The 20,810-nt window shown below is 32.5% G+C and overlaps 1 protein-coding gene across 3 annotated transcripts in view; it reads left to right on the top strand.

The window, feature by feature from the left end:
* Positions 1-20,810, top strand: part of SCAPER (S-phase cyclin A associated protein in the ER) — a 485,805-nt gene that overhangs the window by 152,592 nt on the left and 312,403 nt on the right. For 2 of the 3 annotated variants that reach the window (XM_059912690.1, XM_059912691.1), the window contains 6 exons: positions 3,116-3,349; positions 7,882-8,052; positions 8,764-8,839; positions 9,036-9,153; positions 9,430-9,541; positions 12,749-12,889. In XM_059912690.1, the coding sequence (XP_059768673.1) occupies positions 3,116-3,349; positions 7,882-8,052; positions 8,764-8,839; positions 9,036-9,153; positions 9,430-9,541; positions 12,749-12,889 (852 nt within the window). The remainder of the gene's footprint in view (positions 1-3,115; positions 3,350-7,881; positions 8,053-8,763; positions 8,840-9,035; positions 9,154-9,429; positions 9,542-12,748; positions 12,890-20,810) is intronic. The other variant, XM_059912693.1, reaches the window with a different exon arrangement.

Genomic DNA, 20,810 nt, shown 5'->3' with positions numbered 1-20,810 from the left:
ATAAAGGATATATATATGTATGTTGGAATGTCTTAATTTTTCTACTTAATTTTTTACTTTTTATTGTGAAAAATTTCAGATCTACAGAAAAGTTGCAAGAATAGAATAATGAACTCTCCTGTACCCTTTTCCTAGATTCACAGATTAACATTTTGCCACATTTTTTTCTCTCTATATTTACATATCACACACTCATATTGTATGCTAAACATTTGAGAGTAATGTGCAAATATCGTAACCATTCACCTTTAAATGCTATAGTATATATCTCTAAAGAACAAAGAAACTCTTTTACATAACCACACTATAATTATAAAATTCAGGGAATTTGACATTTATATAATATTGTTATCTAATTTATAGTCCATATTCAAAAATTTCCAGTTGTCCCAATAATTTCTTCATAGAATTTTTTTCCATGATGCATGATCCAATCTAGAATCACACATTGTATTTGGCTTTGTTTCTTTAATGTCTTTCACCAGGGCCAGTTACTCAGCCTGTCTTTGTCTTTCATAACATTAATATTTTTGAAGTATACATTGTGGGTTTTTTGTACAATGTTCTTCAGTTTGTTTATTCATTATTCACTTTAGCTTATACATTTTTGACAGAAATAAAGTGATTGTTCTTAGCCTCACATTTAAAGGCATATCATATCAATTTGCCCAAGTTTGTTAACTTTGATTACTTGGTTAAAATGGTGTCCTCCTGCTTCATTTGTAGTGTTATTTTAAATGATGATGAAAGTAGAATCATTTTTCACTTGCTCTACTTTTATTTCCTACAATTCGAGTATAGAGTGATTTATATTTAAATAATTCTTTAAAGTTAATATTCCCAGTACTCTTCTGTCAGTCCATTTGAAGTTTATTTTACTTACTCGGTTAAGCAAGGCATTTTTTTTAAAAACAGGACTTAAAAAAAATTTTTATTTTATTATTATTATTATTATTTTTTTTTTTTTGGCCACCCTGCATGGCATGTGGGATCTTAGTTCCCAGACCAGGAATTGAACCTGTACCCCCTGCCTTGAAAGCATGGAGTCTTAACCACTGGACCGCCAGGGAAGTCCCAGCAATGCATTTTAAAAAGATATTTGTTTACAGAAAGATTTACCTTCAGTTAGTATAATTTTATGTAAAATGACTAATGAAATATAAGAGATATTCTTTGATAAGGTACAGGGACTAAGTAAAAAAGTTGTAAAACAGTTGTCATATTTCTCAGTCCAGAATAGTATCTGCTTTTTAAAATTCTCTACTTTTACCTGTAGGATATTTATTTTTATTAGAAACTGTACTCAACTTCCATGTTCTTTTTCCTTGATGATAATAATGGCTCTTAATCCTACATTGTTCCTGATGTTTTATAACTCTTTAATATATGTATGTTTTGTGCCCACATGAGATTGAAAGCTCCTTGTGGGCATTATCTTATGTTGCCTTTTAATTTCCCACAATATGGAGCAGAGTCATAGATACGTAGGAAGTAATCAGTACGTAGTTGTCGGGTGAAACTTTAAGAAACTTTTAAATGTAGGTAAATTTGATGAAGAAATCACTTTTTGTGTCACTTAGCTAACATCTAGCATTCTTGGTACATGTATTATATTTTAACTATAAAATTTAACAGTGTAAAAATTATGCTGATTTTGTGTAATGAATAAACTTATGTGATTTTTTGAGATTTTAGAAATAGTCTATACATAGAACTTTTGAGTAATTATTGTTAAATTATTTCAGTATAAAAGTTCACTGCTTATGGTGGCCAAGCTAATATTAATAACTGTTTTCTCCACTGTCATTCTGAAAATGGAATTAGCATTTTTATATATTTTTCAACATTATAGTTTAGCTTTGATTTTGTTATTTAAGTTGATATTGATTTTTTAATAAACAGGGTTGACTATATTGTAAAGATCAATAATGCTAATGTAAATATTACTGAGAAGATTATAAACCATGGTGACTGATGTATGGATAATGTTGATAGCAATATAAACATTGTGATGCAATTTGAATAATGCTTATGCTAAAATGAACACTTTGGGACACTTTAAAGTTCTAACCAATAGTAGGATTTTTAAAGTAGTTTATGTGACTTGGCCAAGTTTAATATTTATATAAATACTATATCAAACTAGGGTTTTTATGGCCACTGCAATGTTTATCTAATGTTTATTTAAGTAGTGATGTGAGTAAGTTTTAAATTCACAATTTTAGATTTTAGTTCTTCTCCTTGGAGTTCATTACCCTGAGTATAGCTGGAAAACATAGCGCCATTCTTTCTGTACTCTGTTAGAAAGTGAAAATAAAGGCTTGTTCCTATTCACTAAACTAGAAAGTTTTTTAAAAATGGGTATGTATTTGACTTCAGCACAAGTTGTATTTGTTTAAATGGTTTTCACGTTTCTGCTGGTTATGGGTTAAATATTCCTAAAGGGGAATGGAGAGCCTATTGAAGTCTAAAGAATATGAATTGCATAATGAAACTGCATGCTGACATATACTCTACTTTTTATGGTGTATTTCTCTTTTAGATCTGAGATTTGGTATTATGTGCGATGTGGATCTTTATGAAAGATGCTTCGAGGCTGTGTTAATGTTATCTAAAGAGAGCGAGTTTAATGTTTTTGAGTAAAATGCCCTGGAAGTACATATTTGGTGAAAAGTGCCTTCATTTGATATTAAAAACCATGTAAATACCTTTAGTTATTTGAATATAACACAGAGTATTATACTTGTGACTAGATTTCTTTTGTGAGGTGTATAGGGTACTCATCAGGAATCAGCCCACTAAAATAAAATGTAATTACAGTATATATTGATTAATTTGCTAAAGCACTTCAGACAGTGCTTTACATAGTAAACATAGTAGATGTGCTATGTGCTACTATGTGCTAAACATAGTAGATGTGCAAATAAAAATTGTGGCTGCTTAATGGTTTCTCTTCTTACCCTTGAAACATACCAAAAAATGACTGAGTCGTCTGTCAGTCAGTCAACTGATGCTTTACAGCTGATAGGTTAAGCAGAATCAGGTTTTCTAGAGTGAAATAAGTTGGTGAGTATTTTTCGTTATCTCTGATTCAATCTGTAATATGTTTCGTTAGTTCACAGTGAGTACACTGGATGATGTCAAGAACTCTGGCAGTAGTTTCTTACAAGACAATTCTGTGCAAACTTCTGAAATACCTGCCGTTCACATTGATACAGAGGGTGTTTCAGTTACTCAGCAAGCTGACACACCTTTGCAAGCAAGTGAAGACAAATTTTCAGAAGAGAAAGCAAGAATAGAAAGTGAAATGGATCCTTCAGATATTTCAAATGTGAGTGCTGCTAACTTGGTAAGAACAACTTATCGGAATTCTGAGTAAATATATTAAAGAGGCATAAACCCCAATAATAAAAAATTGTAATGTGTATTTCTCTACACTTTACAAGCACTTTTTAACATAGCATTTTATATATGTTATTTCATTTTAACATTTTATTCTTATAGCAATCTTTTGATATAGTTAAGTTTCTTCTTATTTTATAGAGGAAGGAAATGAAACTGTGAGAATTAAATAACTTGCTCAAAAGCAGTCACTTTGTGTGTGATTTGATCAAATGTTCTTTAGCATTAAGAAACTATAATAATAATGTTTTCTATGCAACATCTACCACTCTGATAGATGGGAAATTGTGCTTAATGAACTTAGCTTTAAGAATTCTCTTAACAGAGTACTTTAGACAGTTATTATCATTTGCTTGGAGTTGGTCTTTAAGATGAAGCTTATTTATCATCCCTATTGCAGAATCTTTAAAAATGCATTGACATAAAATTATTTATAGGTTTATGTGTTTGGATGACTACTTAATTCTGCTCGTCTTTCTCCTTCCCATTTTAGTATTAAGATACTTGGCCTGAGTATAATTCAGAATAGGTCATGCTGGCTTTGTTTAAAAAGTAACTTTCAAAAGGAATAGGCACATATAAAAAGTTGTTGAGAAAAAATTCAAATTTAGTTTTTAAATGACCACTGTGTACTATAATTTCTTTTTAAACTTAATGCCTCATCATGTTGAAAGATGATACCAGCAGATGATATTAGGCCAAATTATACATTTTAGAGAGAGAATAAGATTAGATACAGATGAAATTTGATATGGATTGTTTAAGGGAGTAATAAGAGTTATAGTAATGAGAAAAACAAATATTTAGATTCCTTTATAAAGGAATAAAAGGCACTTTTTTTTTAAACTTAGGTTTTTTAGTGCGAATGTTTTAAAGGTTAAATAATTTATGGTCATGTAAGTAGTGGGTTTAATGTATGGGTAGAAATTGGTCGTATTTATATTTTTGTTTTCATAGCTAGCTATCATATTAAATTATTTATTTTGCAAATGGATTCTGTAAGAATCAAATTTCATAAGAGGAAAAAGATCCTATACTTAAATAAGCATAAAATAATTATTTAAAAATTCTTCTCTCATCATTTTTATTTTGATCACGTAGGTAAAATAAGCTTATGGTAGAGTATTAAAAACCCTTGGTTATTTTGAGAATGACATTTACATATTTGAAGGAAAATAAGTTCTGCTTTACATATGAATATTAGTATATCCTTAGAGATCTTAGAGGAATTTTAACTAAACTAAGATTTTGAGAATATTTTATTTTTTTAATTTGTCTTGGCACAGATACTTCTGTGGGTTGCTCTAGATAAGCACATCATTGTTTAGGTTCTAAGTGGAGGGTTATAGAGAATTGCTGCAGTGTTGAGAAAATTGTTTTCTTTTTTCCCTCAATATAGTATTGTCACATACATGGTTCAACTAAAAAAATCTGTAGTTCTCTTATTTAACAGAAACCTAAGCAAAAAATGACTGTAAGAATTTATAATAATAAAATTTATTTCTTAAACATAAAGGACCCTTTATGTTTAAGGTCCACTTTTGCCAACATTGTAAAAATGTGCTGATGTAAATCCTAGCTACCATGGATTTATTTTTTTAGATTTGCTAAAATTACAAATTTTAATGAAAATTTAGAAATTTAAAAAATGATGATGTATACAGATATTTATTTGAATTTCACAGTGTGAAAATAGTAGAAGTTGTATATGGATAATTGAATCATTATTTCATCCGTAAGTTCTGTTACTCTGTTAAAATCTTTTCAGGTCTTAAGAGGTGAAATAGAAATGTTCTCTGGAGAAGATAAAATTGAGAAGGAAATAGGCTAATGTGAGAACTTACTTTCTGCAAAGTTAAATATATTCAACTTTAATAGTTTTTTTTAATCGTTGTTAGGTATGATGTTTGTGTGGCACCTTAACAAGTTAGTTTCTATAATATTCTAGAGTTTACAGAGAAAAAGCTTATGATGCAAAGAAATAGTCTGTCATCTAAACTCTCTCACCTCATTCTCTTCCCCAGGGACAATCTTGTATGTTTTGAGGAGGCAGAGTATCGACAGGGGAAATGAAGTGGGGAGGGGAAGCTTTTAAAAGGATACCCATGTCTAGGCTCCACTCCAGACCAATTCAGTAATAAGCTGAAGCTCAAGCACTTGCATTTTTAATACCTTTATTGAGGTGTTATTGATTTTCAGTAAAGTTCACATATTTAAGATATACACATTGATATATTTTGACATGTGTTTATACCTGTGAAATCATCACTACAATCAAGATAATGAAAGTATCGATTACCTCCAAAAGTTTTCACATTCTCTTTTGTAATCCCTCCTTTCTGCTCTTCCCTGTTTCCCCTTCCAAGGGTTATCACTATTCTGCTGTTACTACATATTAATTAGCATTTTAAGAACTTTCTGTATATGGAATAATGTAATCTTTGTTTAGCTTCTTTCACTCAGCATAAGTATTTTGAGATTCATCCATGTAGTTGTGTATATTAATAGTTCCTTCTTTTTTTATTGTCTTTAGTAGTACTCTGTTGTATGCATGTAACTCAGTATGTTCATCCATTCAATTGTTGACAGACGTTTGAGTTGTTGCCAGTTTCTCTGTTATGAATAAAGGCACCATGAACGTTTGTCTTTGTTTTGAACATATGTTTTCATTTCTCTTGGGAAAATATCTAGGTCAGTTTTGTTGATAATATTGTTCAGGTCTCCTTTGCCAATTTTCTGTACTTGTTCTATCAGTTGAGAGAGTGGTATTGAAATCTCTGCATATATCTGTGAGACTACTTGTTTTAAGCCAACTTTATTGAGATATAATTTACATAACATACAGTTTATCCATTTAAAGTGTACAGTGCATTGTTTTTTAGTATATTCACAGAGTTGTGCAGACATCACCATAATTAGTTTTAGAACACTTCCATCACTACAAAAAGAAACTCAGTGCCCATTAGCAGTCCTCCCTTTCACCCCACCCTCCCAGCCCTATACAACCACTAATCTGTCTTTTGTCTCTATAGATTTGCCTGTTCTGGACATTTCATAGAAGTGGAATACAATATGTGGTCTTTGTGAATGGTTTCTTTCACTAGGCATATTGTTTTCAAGGTTCATTCGTGTTTTAGCCTGTATCAGTATTTCATTCCTTTTTATGCCCAAATAATATTCCACTGTTTGAAAAATGTGGGATATGCCACATTTGATCCATTCATCAGTTGATGGACATTTAGGTTTTCTCCACTTTTTGGAATTTATGTATAATGCTGCTTTAAATATTTGTATACAAGTTTTTGTGTGAACATATGGTTTCATTTCTCCTGGGTATACATCTAGGAATGGGATTGTTGGGTCGTATGGTAACTTTACATTTAACCTTTGTGAGAAACTATCAGACTGTTTTCCAAAGTAGCTGCATCATTTTACATTCCCATTAAGTTTATTTTGTTTTGTAATTCTATCAGTTTTTGCTTCTTTTATTTTGAAGGTCTATTATTAAGTTCATAAACCTTTAGGATTGTTTTGTCTTCTTAGTGAATTAACAGTTTATCATTATGAAATGACCTTCTTTATCCTTTGTCATATTTTTTGCTCTGAAATCTACTGTGTCTGATATTAGTACTTCAACTTTCTTTTGGTTAGTGGTAGTTTGGTAGCTCTTTTATTTGTAATCTGTTTATATTCTCATATTTAAATTAGGTTTCTTATGGGCAGCATGTGGTTTGGGGTCTTGCTTTTATCCAATTTGAGTCTCTATTTCCGTGTAATGTGATTATTGATATGGTTCCTTTAAATCTACCATCTTATTGTTTTTCTCTTTGACTCATCTGTTCTTCATCCCCTTTTTCCTCTTTCTCCCATCTTTTTGATTAATTTTCTTTTATAATTTATCTCCTTTGTTGGCTTAGTAGCCATAAATATTTGTTATTTCACTGTTTGCTTTAGGGTTTATAGTATACATATTTAGCTTTTTATAGGGATTTATTAATTAATAATTTTGATGCATATATTTGTATTACATAATTCTAATGCATAATTTTAAGTAAGGTATATATGTTCAGAAAGTGTCATCACCAGTGCGGCATAATTTTTTCTTATATTCCCTTTAAAGTATAATGTTTTTCTCTTGTTTTTAAAATATTTGACCTGTAACTGTTTTGAATTTTGGTGCTCAAATGAAATTCACACTTTATTATTAATAACAATAACTATTATTTATACAACTTCACAGTTTGTCATACACAGCAGTTTGGTAAAAAGGTCTCATGGATTATTGTATCATTTTATGGAATATAAAATAGTCTTTTGCTTTTAAGAAATTTCCGAGTCATACAACTGGACCCCAAGTTTTATAATTCTAGATCAATGCTATTTTTATATATACTATTTATGATTAGAACATAAAGAAATAATTACTTAACTTTCCAGTCAACTGATGATTCTTCTTTTTGTTTGTTTTTAACTTTATAGTCTATGGCAGAAGTTCTTGCTAAAAAGGAAGAGCTAGCAGATCGTCTAGAAAAGGCCAATGAAGAAGCCATTGCTAGTGCTATTGCTGAAGAGGAACAGTTAACTAGAGAAATTGAAGCTGAAGAAAACAATGATATCAATATTGAAACTGACAACGACAGTGATTTTTCTGTGAGCTTTTAGAATTTTTATTCTCTGGGTGTTTGAGACTTATACAATAAACAATAGCAAGTCTTTTTTAAAGCACTTTACCATTACTAAGTGTTTTTATATATAATGCAATTGACAAGTTGGAAGTTGTTTTCTCATTTTACAAATCAAGAAAATGAATCTCAGAGTAAGTAAATACGCAACATTTCTCAGATTATAATTGTATAGATTGAAGAAGAATCGAAGATATATTTTTCCTTCTGCTAATAAAAAGCAAATGATACATTGCCTTGCTATCACTAGGCGCTCAGGATATATATGTTGATGAGAGGGATTTCTTAAAGAATAAAAGTAATCATGAATGTTTGCAATGTTTTCCTATTAAATTTTAATGCCCAACAAATACTTTTTAGCTTTTCTGATGTGTGCTCTAAATATGTCAGAATTTATGTAGTAATAGTTTAAACCCAATAGTTTTCTTTTAAAATTACTTGGTTTGTCTCTGCTGTTAATGGCAGGTAGGTTAGTCTTCTTCTTAAAATGTATAGGCTGTGGTATTTTTAACTTGGTAATTACTGTGACTGTAAGAGGTATGTAACTTTTTTCTGGTTTTGGACTGTTTGCTAAATGAAATATATGAGCAATAGGTAGGAAAATTTCATGTATAGTTCATTTTATAAGGTTATAATTGGTTCATATATTTGTTACTCAATTTTTCTTATTACATTTTAGGCCAGCATGGGCAGTGGAAGTGTATCTTTCTGTGGTATGTCTATGGATTGGAATGATGTCCTGGCAGATTATGAAGGTATTACATGTTTGTATGTTTGTGTGTGTGTGTGTTGTATGTATAGGTAGAGGGGTATAATATAGATTATCTTATTACATGGGGTTTTTGTGTAAAATAAATAAGAGTGGGATGCCGTTTAAAAGTCTGTTCTCAAATGTTGGTTTTATAGAATTATGTGGCTAAACAATAGCGGTTTTCTTTTTTCTGAAAACAGCTCGTGAATCTTGGCGCCAAAATACATCCTGGGGGGATATTGTAGAGGAGGAACCTGCTAGACCTCCAGGACATGGAATTCACATGCATGAAAAACTTTCCTCACCATCTCGTAAAAGGTGTGGCCTTTGAAAATTAATTTGAAATGTTTCACAGGAAGGGAACTAGATGTTCTTGACTATTAAATGGAGTTACTACATATACTATTTTAAGGTACATGATTCAAGATATTTCCAGATCCATTGAAAAGTGACAACGTTTCTGTGAAATTTTAGGCCAAAGTTAGTTTTGTATATTTTTTATATTTATTTTAAGAACTTTGAAGACTAAAGAAGATATTTTTGACTTTATCATGTAAACATTTGTGTCTCTTGTCCATTTATTTGCATTAATAGAACAATTGCAGAATCTAAGAAGAAACATGAAGAAAAACAAATGAAAGCACAGCAGCTAAGGGAAAAGTTACGTGAAGAGAAAACATTAAAGCTTCAGAAATTGTTAGAAAGGGTGAGTTTTTAATTTTTAGGGAAGTATGATTGCCTTAAATTGATGGGCTTATTTTCAACTTGACTTCTTCTTCTGGTTGGAGAGAAGCTAAAAGAACAATAAAAATAAATTTATTAGGAAACGAAAGCATTTCTATCTACTGAGTTACAGAAAGCTACCTGTTAAAAAAAGAAAGAAAACAGAATTTGTCATTCCTAAAAAAGCTGGTAAATTGATGTTTTGCTGAGTTCGCATGGATTATTAAAGCTGCGCTTTGTCTTTTGCCATTTTCAGTGGCGGTTTCCTTGGGGAGTCTTGTGCAAAGTGTTCAATGAATTGGTAGGACAGTTTTGAGCTTGAGATGATCAGATTTGAATAAGTGGGGCACTAATTAGATTTATGGAAGAGATTCTTGGAGTAATTAGGGCAGTGTAACTTCTGGTCAGTGTGGTGTAGTGGAAAGAACATGGGCTCTGGAGATGGCCAATCAGGTGAAATCCTGGTTTGAACCACGTAATAGGATATGATGCCCTGGGCAAATTACTTAACAATACTGCCTTTTAATTTCTTTATCCATAAAATGACAGTTATCATTGTTAACCAGTTGTGATGATGAAAGTGGCAAGTAAGTAAAACAGTAGCATGGTGCTCGGGTGGCTGTTGCTCAGTATATGGTCATTCTTATTGTTAGTTACACATGGCAGACATGAGTACTGTATTAGTTATGTGTGCTGTGTAACAAAGGACCTCAAGACTTAGCAGTTTAAAACAACACACATTTATTAGCTCACAATTTCTTGGGCATGGAAACCAGGAGTGGCTTGTGTTGTTATTTTTTTGTTCAGAGTCTCTCCTGAGGTTGCAGTCAAGCTGTTGTCTGGGACAGCAGTCATTTGGAGCTGACGGATGCACTTCCAAACTCTCTCATGTGGTTATTGGTAGGCCTGGATTCCTCTTTAGCAGTTGGCTATGGACCTCAGTATCTCGCCATGTGGATCTTTCCATAGCCTGATGTTCTTATAACATGGCTGCTACCTTTCCCACAGAGTAATCTGAGAGAAGACGAGAAAGAGAGAGAATGAACAAGTGAGCTGCCAAATGGAAGCTGCACTGTCTTTATAACCTAATCTCGGAAGTGATATACCATCACTTTTGCTGAATTGTATTGGTCACGATCCTGATACAGTGTTGGAGGGAAATACACAAGGGTCTGAATACCAGGTGGCTGGGATCATTTGGAGCCATCTTGGAGTCTGTGTACTACATATACCTAACACAGCATGACAGAAGATAGGTAACCGTTATAGTATAGGTGAACTCCTTTGTTACCTTCTGGTCCTAGAAAGGAGGACTAATATGCCTAGGTTAAAAATATTTGCATTACTTATGTTTGTTTTAAAATTGGGAAAAATAATTGGACCAAATAATTTGAATGTAAAAATGAGGTGGCATAAGATTCTCCTTGGTACAGTAGAAAAGTTGGCTGGGAAAGGAAGAAAATCTGTAATTTTTCTCTTTACCTGAATCTCAAGAATTTAATTATTTTAATCAAGATTTTAATCATTTAGATTGAATAGATCAAATATGAAAAACAGTCTCCATGTCATGGGGTTCTATAAGAGTTAATATATTATTTCATTTTAAGCTTTAGAAAAATGTTCTAACACAATTATAATTTCCCTTCTTACCGTGTTTTTAATACAAATAAAATTATATAGTTTATTTTCTCACTATATGATATAATCTCCAGATACTCATGCAAACAAAATAGTAAATTCTTGAAATTGTACAAGACGTTAGAGGTTCTCTGGTTTAATTTTCCCATCAATGTAGGTATCCCTTCAATTAATTTAAATGATAAATCCCACCTTCCATTTATATAATGAGTTATTGTTTCAACACTATTCTATACATATATGGTCTCATCTGATCACCACAATACCTCTGTGAGGCACACAGAGTTGAACAGATCCTGAACCCCGTTTTTAAAAAAATTTATTTTATTTAATTTATTTATTTTTGGCTGCCTTGGGTGTTTGTTGCAGTGCGCGGGCTTCTCACTGTGGTGTCCTCTCTTGTTGTGGAGCACAGGCTCCAGGCGCGTGGGCTTCAGTAGTTGTGGCGTGCGGGCTCAGTAGTTGTGGCTCGCGGGCTCTAGAGCACAGGCTCAGTAGTTGTGGCGCACGGGCTTAGTTGCTCCAGGGCATGTGGGATCTTCCCGGACCAGGGATCGAACCCGTGTCTCCTGCATTGGCAGGTGGATTCTTAGCCACTGCACCACCAGGGAAGTCCCCGGAACCCCCTTTTATAGATGTGAAAACTGAATCTAGGAGAGGCTAAGGGCTGTTTCCAATGTCACATGACCAGTAATATGCAGAGCTAGTTACCAATATCACATGACCAATAATTTGCAGAGCTAGAGCTTTAAGGACCTGTTCCTAGCTCCTAATCCAGTACTGTTTCTGCATCATACTTTTTTAGGTGGTTAAATACATTATTATGTAGCTAAAATTCAACTGAAATGTTAGTTTTCTTCCCATTCATGTTGAGCCAACATTTATTTTCTATAATTTATTCTTATTGGTGCAGGTTCTGATTTCTTGGAGCACAGGACAAGTCTTTTACTTCTCCTATTTGAGATTGTTTTAAGGAAGTAAAGAGAGCTAACGTAATTATTCTTCTATAGTCAAAACTCTCTGTTCCTTCAGAGAATGTTTCTTATGCAAATATTTATTTTTCAGACTTCTCACCTTTTTTTCAATTTCTAGGATAAAATTATCTGTCTTGAATTTGGGTTATAGAGCCATTAATGTTTATAAGGATAAGACATATACACTATTTTCATTTTAAGTGTGCTCATAGCACAGTATAATAATAACAGCAAATATTTCTCTTGAGCAATGTCTAATGTACTGTTCTAAGAGTTTACATATATTCACTCAATCTTGGAAACCTATGAGTTAGGTACTACTACTGTTCTCTTTATAGATAAGGAAACTGAGACATAGGCTAAAAAAGTTGCCCAGTTTATATATCTAGCAAGTGACCATGGTAGATTATGAACTCATCAGTCTGGCTCCATAGGCTGTGTTCGTAATCATTAGTCATGATCCTTTAGGTCTTTCCAGGTTCTTGACTTTATAATTCCTAAGCTGTTTATCTGTTTGCACTTCTTGTCAAGTGACTGTGTATGCTGAAATTAATGATGTGATAATTCATTGCATATAGGAGAAAGATGTCCGGAAGTGGAAAGAAGAGTTACTAGACCAACGACGTAGGATGATGGAAGAGAAATTACTTCATGCTGAATTTAAACGAGAGGTGCAGTTACAAGCAATTGTTAAAAAAGCACAAGAGGAAGAAGCTAAGGTATAACTTAGGTGCTTTGAACATTGAATTAGTTACTCGAGTACTTTTTCAGTTGTTACACGAGAAGCTAATGTTTATCAAATGTTTATCCTGTTCCAGAATAACAGCATTTTTACATGCTCATTTGATACTTATTATGTGCAATATCTTATTCTTACAATAATCCTATGAGATATGTATTATTTTTTACAGGTTTATTGAGGTATAATTCACAGACAATAAATAACACATATGTGAAGTATCAGTTTGTTGAGTTTTGACATATATATTCCTGAAACCATCAGTACAATGAAAATAATAAACAATTCCATCACCCTCAAAAGTTTCTTTATACCTCTTTGTAATTCATTCCTTCCACCAACTCTGTTACCATGCAATGGCTGATCTGCTTTTTGTCACTATGGATGTTAGCATTTTCCAGAATTTTATATGAATGGAATCATAGAGTATGTACTCTTTCCTCTGGCATCTTTCACTCAGCATAGTTATTTTGAATTTTATCCATGCTGTTGTGTATCATTTCCTTTTCATTGCTGAGAAGTATACCATTGTGTAGAAATACCATAGTTTGTTAATCCAGTCACTTGTTGATGGACATTTGTTTTCATTCCAGTTTTTGGCTGTTATAGATTATAGCTGCTGTGTAAATTCGTATACAAGTCTTTGTGCAGATGTGTGCTTTCATTTTCTCTGGTAAATACCTGAGATTGGCAGAGTCTTATGATAGGTTTAACTTTTAAAGAAACACTTTATATACTCTTACCAGCAGTGGATGAGAGTTCTAGTTAGCCACATTCTCACCAACACTTGACATGGTTACATACTGTAATTCTAACCATTTCATATTAGTCTTTATGTATAGTGTCTTGTGGTTTTAATTTGCTTTTTGAACATCTTTTCATGTGTGTATTTCCTATCTGTAGCTCTTATTTGGTACAGTGTTCAAATATCTTTGTTTATTTTTTAAAGTTAGATTGTTTTGTTATTAGTCAAACAGTTCTCGTTTTCAGCTTTTTTGAGATATAATTGACAAATAAAATAGATATTTACATGGTGATTTGATATACGTATACATTGTGAAAGGATTTCCCTCATCCAGTTAATTAACATATCCATCACCTCACATATTTATCTTTTGTGTGTGTGTGTGTGTGTGAACATTTAAGTTCTACCCTCTTAGCGTATTTCAATTATATCAATACAATACAGTGTTATCAACTATAGCTACCATGTTATACATTAGATGCTCAGATTTCATTCATCTTATAATTAAAAGTTTGTCCCCTTTTACCAATCTCTCCCTATTTCTATCTGCCTCCCCCCGGCCTGTGGCAACTACTTTCCTGTTCTCTCTTTCTTTGAGTTTTTTGAATTGAAGTATAGTTGATTTACAATATTGTATTAATTTCAGGTGTACAGCATAGTGATTCAGTATTTTTACAGATTATACTCCATTAAAAGTTATTACATGATAATGGCTGTAATTCCATGTAATAACAATATATCCTTGTTGCTTATCTATTTTATACATAGTAGTTTGTATGTCTTAATTCTGTACCCCTAATTTGCCCCTCCCTTCTCCCCTCTTCCCTTTGGTTACCACTGGTTTGTTTGTTTTCTATATCTCTGAGTCTGTTTCTGTTTTGCATATATATTCATTTGTATTATTTTTTAGATTCCAATTATAAGTGATATCATGCAGTTTTCGTCTTTCTCTGTCTGACTTACTTCACTAAGTATAACGTTCTCTAGGTCCACCATGTTGCTGCAAATGGCAGAATTTCATTCTTTTTTATGGTTGAGTAATAGTCCATTGTATATATATATATCACATCTTTTTTATCCATTCATCTGTTGATGGGCATTTCAGTTGGTTCCATATCTGGACAGAAAATCAGTAAGGCAATGATGGTCTTAAATGATGCAATAGAGTAGTTGGACTTAATAGATATCTATAGGACATTATATTCAAAAACAGCAAAATAAACATTCTTTTCACATGTACATGGTATGTTCTCCAGGATAGATCACATACTAGACCACAAAACAAGTCTCAACTAATTTAAGAGGATAGAAATTATATCAAGCATTTTTTCAACCACAATGGTATGAAACTAGAAATCAACTACAGAAAGAAAAATCTGTTTCGATGAGATTCACTTTTTCTTCTATATTCCAAATATCAGTGATACCATGCAGTATTTTTCTTTCTCTGTCTGGCTTATTTCACTTAGCATAATACCCTCCAGTTTCATCCATGTTGTGGCAAATAGCAGGATTTCTTAGAGGACTTTGTATATTTTAGATATTAATATCTATGTTTTGCAAATATTTTCTCTCAGTCTACGGATTGCCCTTTCATTTTCTTAAAAGTGTCTTTTGAAGTTTTAAAAATTGGAAATGTCCCATATATTGACTTTTTTTGTCTATACTTTATGTTTTTCTGTGCCCTATTTAAAAAATCTTTACATAAACTTAAGGTCACTAAGATTTTCCCTTAAGTTTTCTCTAGAAGTTTTAAATTTTACGATGAGGACTGTGTTCCATTTTGAGTTGTTTTTTATATGGTGTGAGGTAGTGTTGAAGTTCATTTTTTTCATATGGTTATATAATGTTCCAGTATCAGTTGTTAAAGAGACTATCTTTTGTATAATGAATTGCCTTAGACCCTTGTTGAAAAGCAATTGGCTATATATGTGTGGGTCTATTTCTGATTTTCTATTCTGTTACATTTATCTTTATAAATAACATTACTGTACCTTTATAATAAGTCATGAAATCAAGAAGTATAAATCCTTAAGTATTATTTTCTTCTAAAACTATTTTGCTCTTTTAGGTTCTTTGCATTTCCATGTAATTTATAGGATCAGCTTGTGAATTTCTACTCCTCCCCCCCAAAAGAGGCCTGCCTGTATTTTGATTAGAATTGCATTGAATATATAGATTAATCTGGGGGAGACTTGTAATCCTAATGATATTGAGTATTCTGAACCATATGTCTGATGGCATATATCTCCATTTATTTTGGTCTTTGTATATATTTTATGAAATTTATCTGCAGTTCATATTTTTAATGCTGTTGTCAGTAGTATCTTGTTTTAAATTTGTTTCTAATTGTTTGCTGCTAACTTATAGAAACACATTTGATTTTAGTGTATTAACTTATATCCTACAACCCTGCTAAACCTACTAGTTCTAGTTTTATTTCTTCTTTTCCTGTATGTTTTTCATTTTTAAATCTCCCTTTATTGCATTAACCAGTACTACCACAATGTTGATTAGTGATGAGAACCAATATCATTGCCTTGCTCCTAATTTTAGGAAGAAAGTGTTCAGTCTTTCACCATTAAGTGTGATATTAGCTGTAGATCTTTCATAGATGTTCTGTATCAGATTGAGGAACTTCCTTTCTATTCCTAGTTACTAAAATTTTTTTACCGTGGACTTTGAATTTGGTTACCTGCTTTTTCTGCATTTATTGAGATGATATTATGTGTTTTTTTAAGATCTTAAAATGGTGAATTTCAGTATTTGATTGTCAGATACCAAAGTAACTGTGCAATTCTGGGATAAACCTCACATGGTCATGATATAATATCAGTTTTATATTTTGGTATGCTTCGTTTGCTAAAATTTTAAGAATTTTTGCGTCAATGTTTGTGAGGGATTTTGATCTTTCTTTTTCTTTTCTTATAATGTCTTTGTCTGCTTTTGGTAACAGAATATGCTGGCCTCCTAAAGTGACTTGGGAAGGGTTCCATCCTCTTCAGTTTTCTAAAGTAGTTTATGTGGAACTGGTACAATTTCCTCCTTAAATTTTTTGTGGAATTTACCAATGAAGCCGTCTGGGCCTGGGGTTTTCTTTGTGGATGAGTTTTTTTTACTAAAAATTCCATTTTTTTATATCCATAGGGCTATTCATATTATCTATTTCTCTTGTGTAATTTGTGTCTTTCTAGGAATCTGTCCATTTCCTTAATGACTAACAATATTGAGCATCTATTTATGTGCTTATTCGCTATTTGTATATCTTCCTTAGAAAAATGTCTTTTCAAAGTCCATTGCTCATTTTTTTAAATTGGGCTGCTTGTCTTTTTGTTGTTCAGCTGTAAGAGTTCTTTGTATATTCTCAGTACTAGTCTTTTATCAGATATATAATTTGCAGATATTTTCTCGCATTGTGTAGGTTATCTTTTCATTTGTTGATAATGTTCTTTGCACAAAAGTTTTTAATGTTGATGAAGTCCAATTTATCTATCTTTTGTTTTATTTTTTGTACTTTTTGTGCTAAGAAATTATTGCCAAATTCAAAGTCATGAAGATTTACCTCCATGTTTTCTTCTAAGAGTTTTATGGTTTTAGCTTTTATATTTAGGTCATAGATACATTTTGAATTAATTTTTATATACAGAATGAGGTAGGGGGGTCTGCCTTTATTCTTTTGCAGGTGGATATCGTTTGTCCAAGTACTGCTTCTTGAAGACACTATTCTTTCCCCAGTGAATGGTCTTGGCACACTTGCTGGAAATCAATTAGCCATAGGTGTACAGGTTTATTTCTCTTCTCTCAGTTCTATTCCACTGGTCTATACGTCTATCCTTATGCTGGTATCACACTGTTTAGATTACGGTAGCACTTGAGTAAGCTTTGAAATCAGGAACTATAGTCCTCCAACTTCGTTCTTTTTCATTGTTGTCTTAGCTATTTGGGGTAACTTGCAGTTAGGATGAGGATAAGTTTTCCATTTCCATAAAAAAGTCCATTGGAGTTTTGTTAGGATTGCATTGAATTTTTACAGTGCTTTGGGGAGTATTGCCATCTTAATAATATTAGATCTTCCTAATCCATGAACACAGGATATCTTTCCATTGATTTAAATCTTCCTTAATTTCTTTATGCAGTGTTTTCTAATTTTCAGGGCACAAGCCTTTCACCTTCTTGTTTAAATTAATTCCTAAGTGTTGATTGTACTCTTTTGGAGGTGATTGTAAATGGAATTGTTTTCTTAATTTCATTTTCAGATTGTTTATTGCTAGTGTATAGAAATACAATTGATTTTTATATATTGATCTTATCTCCTGCAACCTTGCTTGAACTTGCTCATTAGTTGAAATAGCTTTTTAGTGGATTCCTTAAGATTTTCTGTATTCAAGATCATACCATCTGCAACTAGAGATAGTTTTACTTCTTCTTTACCAATCTGGATGGCTTTGATTTTTTTTGTTGTTGTTGTTGCTTATTGCTCAGGGTACAACCTGCAGTACAATACTGAATAGAAGTGGTAAGAGCGGACATCCTAGTCTTGTTCCTGATCTTTGGAGTCGGGGGCATTTAGTCTTTCATCATCAAGTATGATGTTAGGTATGGGGTTTTCATAGATACCCTTCAAAGATTGAGGAAGTTCCTTTTTACTCCTAGTTTGTTGAGTGTTTTTATCATGAAGCAGTGTTGGATTTTGTCAAATCCTTTTTCTCCATCTATTGCAAGAATAATGTGGTTTGGGCTTCCCTGGTGGCGCAGTGGTTGAGAATCTGCCTGCCAATGCAGGGCACACGGGTTCGAGTCCTGGTCTGGGAAGATCCCACATGCCACGGAGCAACTGGGCCCTTGAGCCACAATTACTGAGCCTGCACGTCTGGAGCCTGTGCTCCGCAACAAGAGAGGCCGCGATAGTGAGAGGCCCGCGCATCGCGATGAAGAGTGGCCCCCACTTGCCACAACTAGAGAAAGCCCTCACACAGAAACGAAGACCCAACACAGCCATAAATAAAATAAATAAATAAAATTTGAAAAAAGAAAAAGCTCCCTATTAAAAAAAAAAAAAAAAAAAAGAGGGAAAGCAATATTTAAAAAAAAAAAAAAAGAATAATGTGGTTTTGTCCTTTGTTCTTTTGATATTTGCTGTGTTACATTAATTGAATTTCATATATTTTATATATTTGTCTAATTTTTTAGTTGTTTAAGGTGGGAGGGTGCATCTGGACCCTATCACTCCATCATAGCTGGAAGTGGAAATTCTGAACTATGTATTATTTTTATATTTTAGAGGAACAATCTGAAGGCAGATTGTTGATGGTCACACAGCCAGAATTAAAATCCTGATGTTTGTGGTTCCAAAGCCTATGCTTTTACCACTGTTCTTATTATTGGTTTTGTATATTCATTTTGTGGCCTTTTTTTTATATGACTTGTATGAATTTTGATCTAATTGCCTAATATATTTACTTTCATTATAATCTCATTAAACCAAAGTGGCTCCTATAAACATATTAACCCAAGCTATAGTTTAAATAATTTCCATCAAAATGAGTGGTTGACTGCTGGTTGTTTTTGCATAAAGATATCAACTACCATTTGCAGTTTTAAAAATTCTTAATAATCCAGGTTCACTGAGTTAAGAGTCTGTACTGAGATTTTTGCTAATATGAAATTCTGCTTTAAAATCCTGCTACCAACTGCTGCCCTATTGGTTCTCTTAATTTTCATTGCTTTCTCTTCGATAATCTCTGAAACCCTCTTTTGAAATGTATTATATCTACAAAGAAAGTAAAAATAGACAATCTAGGGTTTTCTTGTTCTCTCATTCATTTAAATATTTTATGAATGAATTGTTCTTAGTATAATTACATAAATATCTTAAAAGTTTGTGTGAAACATTGCCAATTACTTTCATCCCCAGACATTTTCATCTATGAGACAAAACCTCCTCCTACCTTTGGTTTTATCACATGCCAATATTTCCCAGTCTTGCCTGATTATAACAGTAATCTGAGTTGTTAAAAAGAGAGATTTCCAAGCTTTGCAGGTTTTTTTCAGTAATGCTAGAGTGGCCCCTGAGGAGCTTTATTTTTTTATAAGCCCCCAGGTGATTTTTATGATCAGGAAATTTGGTTCCACATATATCGAAGAGTTGCTCCTTCTTCAGAAGTAATTTTTCATCATAATAGTGAGGACTGAAGTCTCTGGAGTTAGATAAATTTGGATTCAGGTCCTGACTCTACCACGTAGTAGTGAATGGTCTTAGGTGTTATTTTAGCCTCTCAGCCGATTTGTTGATCTGTAAGATAGGAATAATCTTACCTACATCTCAAAGAATTGCTGAAAGGATTAAATTAGGTTGTGCATATTGTGAAGCAGTTAATGCCATCCTTGGTATGCTGTAAATACTCTGTAAAATATTAGAATTTCATAGAATGCCACATCCTATTTGTGTTCCACTTCCTAACTTTTCCTTAAGTCCCTAATGCATTTCTGTTGTTTTATTACTAATCCAGAAGTTCTAATAATCCAGTGATTTAAAATATACTTAAGTTCCACTAGAACTTAAGAATATGTCCTTGAGACATACCAAATATATTTATTTCAGTCCTGTGTAAGATATAATTTTTTACACATATACTTTTTTGTGTGTTCTTGGCATAAATTAACAGTCATTTCAAATGTCTTAGTTCTTTCTTGGATATACAGATGATTGAAAATAAGTCATCTACTATTTAGTTGATAGTGATTATTATTGCAGGCAGAGTTATTCAGCACCCGATTTTATCATTTATTTAATAGTATAAAAATGGCTTTTATTTTCAGTTTCTTAATGGTCTCATTGATTGCTTTTCAGATGCAACGTGTCTACTCATAATTACAGGGTTTTGGGGGGTTTTTTGAGGAAAAGACATCTTTTTCCTTATTTATGGCAGTAGCCTTTTCCTTGTGCTGTGTCCTCTTGCCTGCTTTTAAAATTTGCTTCATCAGTTATCTTCTTGTGCCTGCTCCTTTGCTTTCTTCCTCTAGACTGACTACTTCCACCTATTCTATAGATTGCCTATTCTTTCCTTTTGGAAATCACTAGATTCCTAGAAAGAGCTGTCTATGCTCATTTCCACTACCTCATCACTCCTGTCTTCTTGAATTCCTTATGACACCA

Source organism: Balaenoptera ricei, chromosome 2 (genome assembly GCF_028023285.1).
Source record: "Balaenoptera ricei isolate mBalRic1 chromosome 2, mBalRic1.hap2, whole genome shotgun sequence".
NCBI lineage: Eukaryota > Metazoa > Chordata > Mammalia > Artiodactyla > Balaenopteridae > Balaenoptera > Balaenoptera ricei.
The sequence above is the reverse complement of the archived record's forward strand: the minus strand, read 5'-3'. Positions and strand labels throughout refer to the sequence as shown.